This window comes from Gossypium arboreum, chromosome 6 (genome assembly GCF_025698485.1).
Source record: "Gossypium arboreum isolate Shixiya-1 chromosome 6, ASM2569848v2, whole genome shotgun sequence".
Lineage (NCBI taxonomy): Eukaryota > Viridiplantae > Streptophyta > Magnoliopsida > Malvales > Malvaceae > Gossypium > Gossypium arboreum.
Genome location: NC_069075.1, coordinates 22,360,604 through 22,375,795, shown reverse-complemented (window position 1 = coordinate 22,375,795; position 15,192 = coordinate 22,360,604). Strand labels below are relative to the sequence as shown.

Below are 15,192 nucleotides of genomic sequence, written 5' to 3'. Positions count from 1 at the left end.
AATTTGTTATTTTACTTGTTACAGATGTTGACGGTACTTGTCAATTCTATCTATTAAGGGATTGTATTAACTTAATTCCATTAAAAATTTATTTGAAATTTTTATTTTTTTTCAAACAAAAAAATTTTATTTAATAATAGAATAGAATGGATTCGTAGATACATTCACCTGTCAAAACAGTGAAAATGCTGGCCTCACTCTGCTGACCTCTGATGAGTGATGACATTTATGGAGTGCTCAAATTATTTCCTTAAAATATCGAGAGAGAGAGAGAGCTTTTATTAGCGCTTTTTTTCTTGCCTGCTTCCTTCCCCCACTCCGCAACATATGTACATGCAATGAATGATACCACTTAGTTTAAGAAAAGAAATTATGACCCTCCAATTTTAAAATTATATATTTTAAAATTTTTATTTTTTATTTTTTAACTTTTAAATTTACATTATTTAACAAATCACCTAAAATAAATAGAAAAGTTAATGTTTGTTAACTCTGCCCACCACGTGAATGTCATGTGAATAATTAATTAATTTTAAAATTTTAAAAAATAAAATATAATTTTTTTAAAAAAGTAATTAATTGTTAATGTTATCAATTATGTAAGTTTAATGGTTAAAAAAATCAAAAAATATGTTTGGTGTTTGATAGAAAATGGATGAATTTGAATATTTAGGCAGAAATTAAAAACAAATTAATCACATTATCATGTAAATCCTCCATAATCTCATTGCCCCTCTAATCATGTCAAACATTGAAAAATTTTGTAAAGGGGAAGGGAGTAATCAAAGATTTGAATACCCTTTACCGTGTGATAAGAATCCCCCCCACTCCACTAAACTAGTATAGATTAAATGATTAGACAGAATATAGAAACAAATGACAGTATCATATAGATAAATATTCTTGACGTGATCCCTTTTTATCATTTGAAACATTGAAAACTTTTGCAGAAGGGAATTGGATTACCATGCATGTTTTAATTGGTTGATACCAAGTGATAGAATGCATTAGAAATAGCAATAGCAAAATCCTTAGGCGTTGGTATTTAAATCCATCAACCCTCAGGCCCCTACAATCTCCCCTCTGCTTTCCTTTCTCTTTTTAAACTATGGTTGTGTTGTCACAGCCAGCAGCATTAGAGCATTGTTCCTTGATCAAAACATGCAAACCTACATGTGTTTTCACAGGGATTCCTGTGATTGACCTAAGGGACCCGGAAGCAAAGACCCTCATAGTCAAGGCCTGTGAAGAGTATGGCTTCTTCAAACTGATCAATCATGGTGTTCCAATGGAATTCATGACCAGATTGGAAGCTGAAGCTCTTAGCTTCTTTAACCTCCCCCAGTCCGACAAGGACAAAGCTACCCCTTTTGGCTATGGCAGCAACAAAATTGGACCAAATGGTGATGTGGGATGGATTGAATATCTCCTTGTCAATACCAATCCTCAACTCACCTCCCTCAAAACTCTTTCAGAAAATTTCTGGTATTACTTTTCACAAGCAACATTTCTTTTTAACTTCCCTCTTTGTTTCGATTAGTAATTTTGGCATTTTTTATGAAGCAGCTATGCAGTGAATGACTATATCCTAGCAGTGAAGAGATTGGCATTTGAAGTAGTGGAAATAATGGCTGATGGCCTGGAAATTGAGCCAAGGAATGTGTTGAGTAGGCTATTAAGAGATGAGAAAAGTGACTCGTGTTTCAGGCTAAACCACTATCCACCATGCCCACAGCTACAGGCATTGAGTGGTAGAAATTTGATTGGGTTTGGGGAACATACAGACCCACAGATAATTTCTATCCTAAGATCCAACAACACATCAGGCCTGCAAATATGTCTGAGAGATAGGACTTGGGTTTCAGTCCCTCCTGATCAAACCTCCTTTTTCATCAGTGTTGGTGATACCTTGCAGGTACCTTTAAAATATTTTTTTATTCACTCTGTATGTTTCCTTTCCTCATGAACATACTAAATCGTGTAATGTGGGTGGGGATGAATATTTGTTTGTTTTAAGGCAGGTAATGAGTAATGGGAGGCTAAGAAGTGTATTGCATAGGGTGTTAACAGACTCAATGAAATCAAGGGTTTCAATGATCTATTTTGGAGGGCCACCTATGAGTGAAAAGATAGTGGCTTTACCTTGTCTAATGGCAAAGGGAGAAGAGAGCTTGTACAAGGAATTCACATGGTGGGAATACAAAACTTGTGCATACAAGTCAAGGTTGGGTGCTAATAGGCTTGGGCTGTTTGAGAAAACTGCTAATGCAAGCCTATGATGTTTGTGAAAGCTCCTCCCCCCTAATTTGGATAATACTTCGGATTTTGTTGCCATAGATTTTTTCTTTTACTGATAATATTGCGTTTCTTTGCTTTTATTGGGTTTCCGACAAAGCATAAAAGAATATGTTATGCATATTTTCCTCTTAGGCCCAACATCAGTTCCATATAATATAATTTTGCTTTGGGCTCTAACTCATTTCCCCATCCATCGACACTTTATGGGTTTTTTTACCCTAATAATATAAAAAATAAAATAAAATATCAAAATAATATATTGCTAAAATTAAGTATCAAAATGGTACATTTAGATGGGTGGAGGGTGTCAGATAAGCAGCACCAGTGGAGGGTGTTAGATAAGCGGCACCAGTTGCGTCTATCTGATAGGTGGCACCAGTTGTGCCTATCTGATAAGCAGCACACCCAATATATTTTCCCCTGAAATTTATTTGGCATGTTATTTTTTGGTTATTTTTAATTTTATTTTTTATTTTTATGTAAGTAAAGATGAGACCATTGATATGGAATTTGAAATTTTTGAGATAAATTAGAATTAGTTTATATGATTTAATTTTTAAGATTTTATGTTTTTAAAATTTTATTTTATGTTTTTTATAAATAATAAAAATGAAAATTATTTTGAACTTTTAAGAAAAATTATATTTTTGACAATAATTAAGTTGGCGTGTTATTATATATATATTATTTTAAACCAAAAATGTTTACTTATTATCATTTTAAAGTAATAATAAAATATTCATATTTACTTATTATATTTTTGACAATAATATTCATATTTCCTCCACTCCCCATTTGGCTTTTATCAATTTGGAAAATAATAACAAAAATATAATATAAACGATACATAATAAATACAAATATTTTTATTATTACTTTAAAATGATAATAAGTAAACATTTTTGTTTAAAATATAATAAATATATAATAACATGCCAACTTAATTATTATAAAAAATAAATTTTTCATAGAAATTCAAAATAAATTTTATTTTATTATTTATAAAAAATAAAATATAATTTAAAAAACATAAAATCTTAAAAATTAAAACATATAAACTAAATCCTAATTTATCTCATAAATTCTAAATTTCATGTCAATGGTCTCATCTTTTACATATATAAAAAATAAAAAATAATATTAAAATAATCAAAAAATAACATGCCAAATAAATTTGAGGAAAAATATCTTGGTGTGCCATTTATCGATAGGCACCATCAGTGCCGCCTATCTCGATACCCTCCACTGTGCCGCTTATCTAACACACTTCACCCATCTAAATGTACCATTTTGGTACTTAATCTTAGCAACATACCATTTTGATATTTTATTTTATTTTTATATTATTAAAGTAAAAACCCACACTTTCTTCTATCTCCTAAATTCTAATATGATACATTAATTTGACCGAAAACATGGAATTTTTAGATTTTACAAATAAAATTAATAAATTAATAAGTATTTTATAAGAGTATGATAAAATATTAAAAATAAATAATTTTTTAAAAAAATCACATTTCAATTTTTAAAATTACTTGTAAAATTAAAAAAATACACATACCAAATATTCACTCTTAATTCCGTTCCCAACACTCAATTTTTTTTCCTTTCTTTCTGCCCCTAACCACTTGCATGTTTGCTCTAATAAAGCTACGTTTATTCATTCTAGCTCTACCTACTCTTAACATATTCTCCTACAAAACTTCCTAAAATGTGGTCACACGAAGAGGACCAACAATGTTAGAACAACCTCTTCCTAAACGATTGGACTTTTGATCAAGGTTATTGAATTCAAATCCGTGTTAAATTAGTTAGATCGAAAATCGATTAATATATCAGTTTAGAGTTAAGTTAAAAATCAATTGACATATACCGATTAAATTGAGATAAAAAATTGAATTAATTGAAGTAAATTTTATAATTTTTGATATATTTTTTTGTTTTAAAAATTATAAGTTTTTAGTAATTCATTTAATTGAAATCGGACCGCAATTAATTTGGGATTGGTGACCTAATTGATTCATTCATTGACTCAATTCAAAATATATATATATATATATATATATATATATATATTAGTTTACTGGATTAAATTGGTCAATTCAACCACTTTAAAAATTAAAATAATATTAATTAATAATAATTTAAAAATATTTTTAAATACTGAAAATTAGAAAAAGAAAGGGCAAAAAAAAAAAAAGAAAAGAGAGAATGTATTGAGAAGCCAAAATGTATCTTGTTTTAAAAGTTATAGTCAAAAGTCAATAATATTAAATTTTAACTCTAAATTCATATCATGTCTTACTTGTACTCAATATATTATCATATAATTAGAGCAAAGCAAGGATCCAAGCACCAGGAGAAACAATTTAAAAAATAAAAGATGAATAAAATACTCAAAACAAATCCCCCAGATAAAAAATTTTAAAAATTGAAGGAAAATGAAAATCTCAAAGCATTTTCCTCCGACATATCTCAAATATATTCCATGTGCCGTTTTCATTAAGAGACTGATTTGATTTAATTCCTCTTATCCCTGGCCCGCAATGCAATTTGTTCTCTGTTTTTTTTTTTTTCTTAATTATTACCCAACATCGTAAAAGCGATAAAAGTATTATGGAAATTTTTATATTAAAAGGTATCCTTATTTAAGAATAAATAAATTAATTTTATATATTAAATTAAAAATTAAATTAATTATTCTATTAAAAAATATTTATTTTATTATTAAAATTATTTTTATATGTTAAAATGAGGTATACTTGATATACAACGTGTAATTGATTGATTATTCTATCAATAACGTCAATTTTAACCGTAAAATAAATAATTTTTAATAAAAACTAATATATTTTTAATTTAACATATAAAATTTAATTTACTTAATTTAGCGGTAAGGAGTAATAATATGATATGATATTTGTTTTAAGTAACATAGGGTTCTCCTTATTTTTAACCTGTTTCACGTGCTCTTGATTTTGGTGGCGTCACCTCTTATTACCTTTTACTTGTCGCGCTAGTATTTTATTTGATTAAATTAATCATTTGAATCCATGAGTAGATCTTGGTAGATTATTATTCATATTTTATGTAAATTAATGATAAAACAACTACTTTTATTTATTTAAATTGTTTTGAAATGGTAAAATTATTAAGTAGGAATTTGAAATAAAAAAATGGAGTTATAGTTTAGTGATGTGATTCTAATATTATCGCTAAAAGCCAACTGATTTTATGTATGTATTCATTTGCTTAAAAAGAAGATAAATCTATTAGAATTTGTAATCATAGTTGAAATAAATTTTCAATTGAATGCATATGTTGATTCTAAATAATTTGTTTTTTATGTAGTCACGTAACACTCCGGATTTTGGGTTAAAAGTTTTTAGTTTTGTGGTTAGGGTCAGTGAGAAGGTTGCGCTATTGTATTTAATTGTACGTTTAATTGATAGAATGGGCTTGTTGGTCTGGTGGTTGACTAAGTGTTAGTGAACCTCAAGATTTTGGGTTTGAGTCCTTGTGTGTGCATGTTGAGTGATATATTTTTATACATTGTTTGTTAAATAGTAAATTTGCGTTATGTTTAATAATAACTATTTAGTCTTATTTGTATTTTATTATTATACTTTATTTTTTCACATGCTCCTTTCCTCTGTTCTTTTGGGTTTTTCTTCTTCTTTCTTTTTCTTTGCTGTTTGAAAACAGTGGTGTTGTGGCTTTCGAAGAGCTTCGGTTTCCTGGTCATTGAGTCCGCATCTGGACATTCTCGATCACTAATCAGGTGTGGGTTTCGAAACTTTTCTAGTCTATTTGTAAATTGTAAATTTTTTTTATAGAATTTGGCGATCTTGGTGTCTTTCTAAAATTGGTTTTCGAAGTTCGATAATACTGCGAAATGACATGAAAATCCACTCTGGTTAGTGTCAATCTAGTGACCGAAAAACCCGATTTTCAAGCTATTTTAAGGTGGTTTCGTGACCACATGGGTGGCCACACAGGCGTGTGTCGGTTCACACGGCCGTGTGCAATTATGAATTAGGGTTTTTCGATAGGTTTTGGTGCCACACAACCGTGTGCCTGATTTGGGGATTTTTGTCATTTTCCATACAGCTGTGTCCCCCAGACACACGGGTGTGTGTGTTTGGGAATTAGGGTCTGAGTGATTTGGTGCCACACAACTGTGTGGCTAATTTGGGGATTTCAGAATCCCACACAAGCGTGTGTTTTGGACACACGACCGTGTCTGGTGGACACACAAGTGTGTGAGGCACTTACACGACCGTGTTTGCCCTGAACCCTACTTTAGCACAATTGGACAGTGAGTTACACGGCCTGTTCACACAGACGTGTCTCTGGTTCACACGAGTGTATGCCTTTGCCACACGGCCGTGTGCCTCCGTCCACACGGCCTAGGTTTTTCCACACGGCCGTGTGGTCTTAAGACACCAAATTTTAGCTTGTGTGCGTTTTTTATCTGAAAATGTGTCTGTGCATTCCAACCCTTGGCTAAGCTTTAGTGAGGGTGTTTAAGTCTCGGTATTTGTGACCATGTACTCTGCTTATGTGTTGTTTGTGACTGTTATGTGAGACGTTAATTCGGAATCTAGTCTGTTGGGCACATGTGCATATCTGTTTCTATCTTATTGTCTGTTGACGTGTTCATTATTTCTGTGGGAATGAATGTATACATGCACTTGCATAAAGTATTTTGGGTTGGGTTGTAAAGAGAAGGAAAACAGTTTCTGTTCTGATCTGGCAGTTTAACTGCAAGCTTATTTGTACATCGGTTTACCACTCTATACCATACGTACATCAGCTTTGTTGCGTACCACTATCTGATCTGGCAGTTCAAACTGCAACATGGCTGTACAGCGGGTTACCGCATTGCACTGTATTGCATATACGCCAACCCTACTGCGTATTTATATCTGAGTGGCTTAGTCCACATACATGGTGTGTAGGGTTGGATGGGGCTTTTGAGGTCCTACGTGGTGTGTTTGGTTGGATGAGCTTAATCAGCTCTTATGGGGTGTGATCGGGGGACGGAGAGGTGTGTTGGCTAGATAGGTGGGTTTTGGTACTTGACTGCATTCATGTGCATCTGTTTGGGTATAAGATTATCTGATTGTATTATGTTTGTTTGAACAACATGTGTGTTAAGTGTTCTGTGTATACTTGGTGTGCTCTGTTCCGATTGCGTGTTGGGACGTTGGTTCCGTGTCTGGTATCTGTTTCTGCTTATATCTGTAAGTCTGTTGCACTGTTGTATTAAATTCTGTGATTTTGTTTTTAGTCTCGTTTCGAACTCACACTGAGCTGAGTAGCTCACCCCATCAGTGTTTCCCTTTGCAAGTACATTTATGAAATTTTGACGCTAGAATCAGTATGCGGAGGTCTTAGACAGTCTCGGTTGAAAAAAATTTATTAGTTAACTTTTAAATTTTCGTTTAGATTTACCGTTTTGATATATAGGTTTTTATAAAAACTGTGATACAGATTCTATTTGGAATTTATCGCTTTAAAATTTTTATTTTGTTTATATAATAAACTTAACTGTAATACTTCTGTTCGGAATCTAAAGGATTAAATGTTTTTGGTTCGTAAAGAAATAAAGATTTTTTGGAAATGAAATTTAGGACGACTTGTGTTGTAAAATTTTCTCATGATCACTTCGGTGATAAATGTAGCCTCCGAGATTCTATCTAAACTTCTAGGCTAGGTTTAGGGTGTTACAAGTCACATTATTAACTTTTAAATTTATAAAATTATTATATGAGAGAGATAATATTGGTGGGGAAAAATAAAAGGCATATTAAAGATATATAATTTATCTTGGAATGTATTTTCGTTGAAAGCCTTTCATAATAAGGAGTGAAGTTAGAAAATTTTTTTGGAGGGGCTAATTTAAATTATAAAATTTTGAGTGAGCTTTTAAATTATTGTATTAATGTAAACTTTACAATATTTAAAAGATTAAATTATAGAATTTTTATTTTTAAAGAAGGCATAATTTAATTTTAAATTTTAAGAAAGATGGAAATATAATTTTAGTTTAAAATTTTAGGGACATTTTAATATTTGAGTAAGCTTCGCCCCTTGGAGACATTGAATGGGTTAACAAGAAATAAAGAGTTTTGTAAGGTATAAGATGATTTTTATTTTAGTTAAAAAACATATTGTTTCTATGTTTTGAAATAGCTCCATAGGGTACACGAGAATTGTGCCTCCCACTTCCAGCTAAACCACTATATTCACGTGATAGAAGGTCACTGAAAACACGCAATAACTAACGGGTTGGAAACATTTCCATCCCCCTATTCCCATTTCTCCCACACGAAATTATTTTGTCTCTTTGTAGGTCTATATATATATATATATATATATATATATATATTAGTCCTTTTTAACTTGATAATTTGTATTTAATTAGTATCTACTTTTATTATTTAACTTGAAACATTTTAATTTCTTTGTTATATGTCGTTAGAATTTAATAATATGACAATACGTAATAACTTCATATTATGATACTTGACAATAAAATAAAGTTAAAAATATAATTTAATAAGAATTGAGATATTAAAATAAAAAAATATATGAAAGCGGAAATATTTGTTTAACTTAGATTTTGGCTTTTACAATGAGCTTTACTCAAATTTATTTTTAACTTGAAAAAGATTTTTATTTATTTTTGTTATTAAATATCTTTTGAAATAAAATTAATGTCAAAGAAATCTCAAAGACTAAAAAATTGTTTTCCATCAAAAGAAAATTAAACAAGTTGGGTTGGGCATTGAAAAAGCAGATGTTTCTACTATACGAATTTTAAATATCATTAGAATTTTGCAATTACAAAGTAATATAAATTTTCTTATAATAAATTTTTCTCAAATATTATTATTCATATTGCATATGTACAATGTCAAAAATCATTCTAATTAAAATAGTTAAAACATGCATAAAATTATTTGATGTTACAAAAGAAAAGAAAAGATCATATATGGCTAGGGAAAATAATTTTTCTATGAGCATAAAAGTAAAAATATTGATTTAATAATCAATGTCAATATGTATTTGATTGATTGGAATGGTAAATAAATAAAATTAAGCTAAGATGAAACCAACAGTATTACTAAATTTGTTATACCAAACTATAAATTTTAAAGGGTAAAACTTACAAAGGACCAAATATAAATTTACCTTATTCTAAAAAATTATGGCATTTAAAGAAAATTAAAAGAATTTAAGGGGCACAAATAAAATATTATTGTATTTGAATAGGATGTTAAAATTGTGGAACAACTTAAATTTTTTAGGGCGGCAAATACATAAATATTCTTCTCCTTTTTCCTTTTCTTTTCTTTTTTTTTTTTTAAATGGGGTACAACAACATGAGGAAGTGCTTCAAAATTTTAGCAACCTAAATTGATGTATATGTTTTACCCATCAAATTTTAGGAATAATTTAATGAATTTAATAGTTGTTATTTAGTTTGGATTAAAATTTTAAAAATTTTAAAATACAAAACTGAAATTAACTAAATTTAAATATAATTACTAAGTTTATAACTTACTCAAAGTACGAGGTCTAGTAGCATAATTTGACAACAGATTTAAATAAATATATTATTATGTATTGATTTTTAATTGCTTGAAGTTTTGTGAAGTATTGATATTTAATATTGATTTTATATGATATTTAAAAAATATTGATTTTATTATATTTCAATATTGGCATAATTAATTTTTTTATGAAAAATTAAAAATTATTAAAATGTACATTCGAGATGAATTTGGACAAAATAACATTTAGGTTTTTAAAATTTAGATACTCATTTGTCTATGTTGATTTTAGATAGGAAATAATTTTAGATCTTGTTCTAAATTTATAATTTTTATTTTTGGTAATACTTATCACATGTTATAATATGATGTTGCCACATCTCGTAATATTATTGGCTATTAGTGCTACATCAACCTTTTCTAACAACATTACAATGAAAATACCAATGCGTGTGACAGATTTCAAATTTAGGTATCAGTTAGATCTAAAAAATATATATTTAATTACCAAAGGAGTAAAAGTTACTAAGCTTAGAAGTTAAAATTTATACTATTATCTAAAGGATTGTTTGAGTTGGTATCACCCATCGATCAAGTACCAATAGTTGAAAATTTACCAAAAACTATAATTTATAGTCTTAAGAATAATAATACACACGAAATTTTTAGAATTTTGAATATACTTTAGTTAGTTCTATGGCAAGTGGTGAAAATTTTGAATTCTCTAAAGAGTGATCAACCAAAATAGTGAGATTCAAGGACTCGAATACAGATGGGGCCATTGATATGGCAGTGGATTTGGAAACCAAGTCAACACTTTCTTGGAAAGACAAAATTGTGGGTGGTTTAGCAGGTGGAGCCAGGGCGTCGGAGGCTTATTCTGGTTTTGGAGTTCATGAAGAGATAGAATTGTTGGACGGGGATATCATGAGATCTATGGTGAATAGAGTTCCATGATTAAACTTTCTGAAAGAGTTAATCAACTGTTGATTCCAGACATGGCCACCACAGTGGTCATCAATGTAACACGCCAAACTTGATCCTTTAGGAGGGTCCGAATGTGACGTGTCACTATTCAGAATTCATTATCTTAAACTATTTCTAGTGTAAACATTATAAAACCATAGTGTTTGAAATAAACCTTTAATAAAATATGGAAAATAAAGATTAAGCCAAATGACGTATAGAATTTCATAATATATTTTATCAACCTAGGTAAAAATACTTTTAAATCATTCAATAAATTTTAATAGAACTTCATTGAGTCATAATTCTTCAACATGAATTTTAATTACAATTTCTTTCCAAAATACAATCAGACATCACCCCCCATCATCATGCATAATACAAAACAATAGAAGTCTCACAGTAGCGGATGTCCTCTGGCGTAGTCTAACAGAATGTCTTCCTTCATTCAACAGTAAGCCTGAGAAGGAAAAGGGAAACAAGGTAAGTTTAAAAGAACTTAGTGAGTTCTATAAGAAAGCATAACAATAGTTATTAATTATTTGAGCAGATCCTTTCAAGGTTCAAACACAATCTTACAATTTGTCAGATGGCGAGTACTATTCACAAACAGACAATACGTCAGTTTACTATTCTTTTGGCCTATACAATACACCCACATGACCATTCAGACAAAACTTCATCATGTTTGTAACACCCCTTACCCGTACCCGAGGCCGGGATAAGGTACGAGGCGTTACCGGACAAATATACAAACATTAAACTAAAATACAGGCCATAAAATTTCATTCATATTTCAAAACGTTCATTCACATACACATAGTCCCTTATTTGAGTCTACGAAGCCCAAAACATACTTTAGAAAGGGTTTGGGACTAAACCGAGAACTTACAAAAATCTTGGAAATTTCATGCTTTAAGGCTCCACACGCCCGTGTCCCAAAGTCGTGTTCCATGCACGGCTGAGACACATGGTCGTGTCTTTGCCTGTGTGGAATATACCTAGGTTATTTTCCAAGCTTTGGTCAACCTTAATCTCTTACACACTTATACAAAATCAAAAGCATATAACATGGTATTCATTTAATGATTAAACATTCTCAATTAAACCACAAACATAGCATTTGTATGTCATCATACATGTGTCTCTCATACTCATTTTACCTTGTCTATTATAGTACCACTTATACATTTATACCAAGATTATCATCTTACCAAGTATCTTCAGCTTAATCATCAAGCATTCATATTTAAAGCTAGATCATATCTTTATAAAATACCATAATTTAGATGCCCAGAATAGCATGTTTGCCTGAAACATTTCGATTCAACTCCATACCCAACAAGCATTACATTGAGACTAGTCATATATATATATATATATATATATATATATATATACATGTCATGATACATATCATTCTCTTTCTGTTTTCTTATAAACACATATCATTTATTTCATTATATCAATATTTCATATACCATAGTTTCCATGTATTCCACATATATTTATTTTCCTCCTCCTCCTCTCCATTCCACATCCTTAATGTATATAGCATTCTTGTAAGTACGATTTCATAATTTACTAATAAATGCTCACATCAAACTGTTCACAAGAGTCATAGTCACTTACTTATTTATAATTCGAGCTACAGAGATCCAAATTAAGATCCGTAAATTTCCCTGAAACTAGACTCACATATCTTTCCACCATAAAATTTTCATAATTTTTGGTTTAGCCAATTAGTACAGTTTATTCATTAAAATTTCCCCTGTTTCACTTTCTGACAGTTCTGACCTCTCTTCACTAAAAATTAATTATCTCACAGTACAGAACTCAGATAATGTTCTTGTTGATTTATCTTGAAAATAGACTCATTAGGGATTTTAAAAATATAAGTTTGAGCCTCTAATTATTTTTCTCCAAATTTTTATGATTTTTCAAAGTCAGAACAGGGAATCACGTAATCATTCTGAACCAGTCTCACAAAAACATAAATATCTAAAAATATAGAACTCCTTTGCTTGTTCTGTTTCTTTTATATGAAAATAGACTTATTAAGATTTAATTTGATTTCTCATTCAGTCTCTGATTCAATTTCTACTATTTTTTGTGATTTTTCAAAATCACGTCACTGGTACTGTCCAAAACAGTTTTATGGCTAATTCACTTTTTCACACTTTCTTTGTATTAACCTCATTTTAACATACATATCACAAATCATTTTCACCACATTTCATACATCACAAGTATAGGCCCATGATCACAAGATCACCATAAAATCATCCTCATGTATAACTTACTTGTTTATAATCTTACCACATCCTGGTCACTTAATGAACACATCATTCACATAACCAAGTTCCTGCACTTATTCATCACAACACACACAAAGCAATACATAGAGAGTCTCCCGTTGAACACTTCAGAATATAATTCGGATACATAGAAAGTTTGCACATAAGTGCCACATATGTAGCCAAACTATCTGGTACCCATAGTAGCCTGCACTTAGTGCTACACATGCGACCAATTATCCGGTACACGTAGTAGCCTGCACTTAGTACTACACACGTGACCTAACTATCTGATACACGTAGTAGCCTGCACTTAGTACTACACACGTGATCACAGTTTTCGGGTACGCATAGTAGCCTGCACTTAGTACTGCACATGCGACCTAGCTACATATATCCCGTAGCTCTCTTGTCTACATGGTGTACACATAGTATCACCCATGCGACCTAGCTACATCATAATGTCTTGTAGCTCTCTTGTACACATGATGTGCACTTAGCACCATACATGTGACCTAGCTACATACTATCTGTATCATCCAATCTTTCCGAAGGTTCAACCGAGATTTCTCTCTCTTTTCCAACAATTTCACCAATCAAGTAATTATCCACAAACATATTTCCAATATTATTATAAAATATCATAATACAAGTAATATTGATGTATTACTTGCATGTAAACTTACATCTCATTTGATATCAAGGCAATAACATTAAATTACACATTGCCTTATTAAAAATCATATGAACTTACAATTTCCCATAATATCCATAATCATAGAAATCACATTTATGCATGATAATTCAATGCACTTCATGTACCATAGACATATTTTAAATCAATTCATAAACTTGGCACCATAATCATTTAATTTAACATAATTCAATTAATTCACTAAATTTAACTTTCAAATATAAATTACAGCATTATTGCTGTATTATTATCATACCAACTGAAATCATAGTAAATATATCAATTTTACATTGAAACATGCATAAATTAATGCTTATTATACATATGAACTTACCTCGATACTAAAACGGCCATTTAACTAACTTTCCCAATTTTCGATTTTTCTCTCATTCTAGGTTCAAATCTCGTTTTTCGGGATCTAAAACATCATATTTTACTTATTTAATTAATGTAATATTCAAAACAGTCCTTAACTCAAACTTTTGAAAAATTACAATTTTGCCCCTAAACTTTTGCATATTTACACTTTTGCCCCTAGGCTCGGGAATTAAACTTCATCCCTTATTCTTATGTTTTATGACATACTGATCACTTTTCCCTTATATGGCAACATCAAATTCTCACTCTAACATATACTTATGACTATTAGGTATTTTTACCGATTAGGCCTTTTTACTCGTTTTCACTCAAAACCTAGTAGCACAAGTTGTCTAACATAATTTAAGACATCATATTCTATCATAAAATAGAAAAATAAACACATTTCACCTATGGGTATTTTTTCAAATATGAACCCTAGCTTAAATTATTGTTAGAATAAGCTTAATCAAATTACCAGGATTCCAAAAACGTAAAGAACTTGAAAAACGGGGTTAGAACGGACTTACTATTGAGCTTGAAAAGCTTGAAAACCCTAGACATGGCTTCCCCCATGCTAATTTCGGCCTCCATGAAAAAGATGAGTCAATTTTGGCTTTATTTTCCCTTTTTATTTCTTTTAATTACCAAATGACCAAAATGCCCTTCCTTACTAAACTTTCAAAAATTTCATCCATGTCCAATTTTTTTCCATCACTTGGAAATTGGTCAAATTGCTATTTAAGACCTCCTAATTAATATTTCAAAGCAATTTCATACTAGAAACTTCTAGAATGCAAGTTTTGCAACTTATTCAATTTAGTCCCTAACTTCAAATTGAGTACTTTATGCATAGAATTTCTTCACGAAATTTTCACACAACCATGCAATCATATCATAGACCTCAAAATAATCATAAAATAATTATTTCTATCTCAGATTTTGTGGTCCTGAAACCTCTGCTCCAACTAAACCCAATTTTGGGCTGTTACAATGTTAGCCACATACCTAGACCCAT

The 15,192-nt window shown here is 30.3% G+C and overlaps 1 protein-coding gene across 1 annotated transcript; it reads left to right on the top strand.

The window, feature by feature from the left end:
* The first annotated feature begins 1,009 nt into the window (after positions 1-1,009).
* On the top strand, positions 1,010-2,475 carry LOC108484831 (gibberellin 2-beta-dioxygenase-like). The gene is made up of 3 exons (XM_017788725.2): positions 1,010-1,485; positions 1,567-1,915; positions 2,022-2,475. The coding sequence occupies exons 1-3, from the start codon at positions 1,109-1,111 to the stop codon at positions 2,277-2,279; spliced, it is 984 nt and encodes a 327-aa protein (XP_017644214.1). The 5' UTR covers positions 1,010-1,108; the 3' UTR covers positions 2,280-2,475.
* Positions 2,476-15,192: the final 12,717 nt, after the last annotated feature.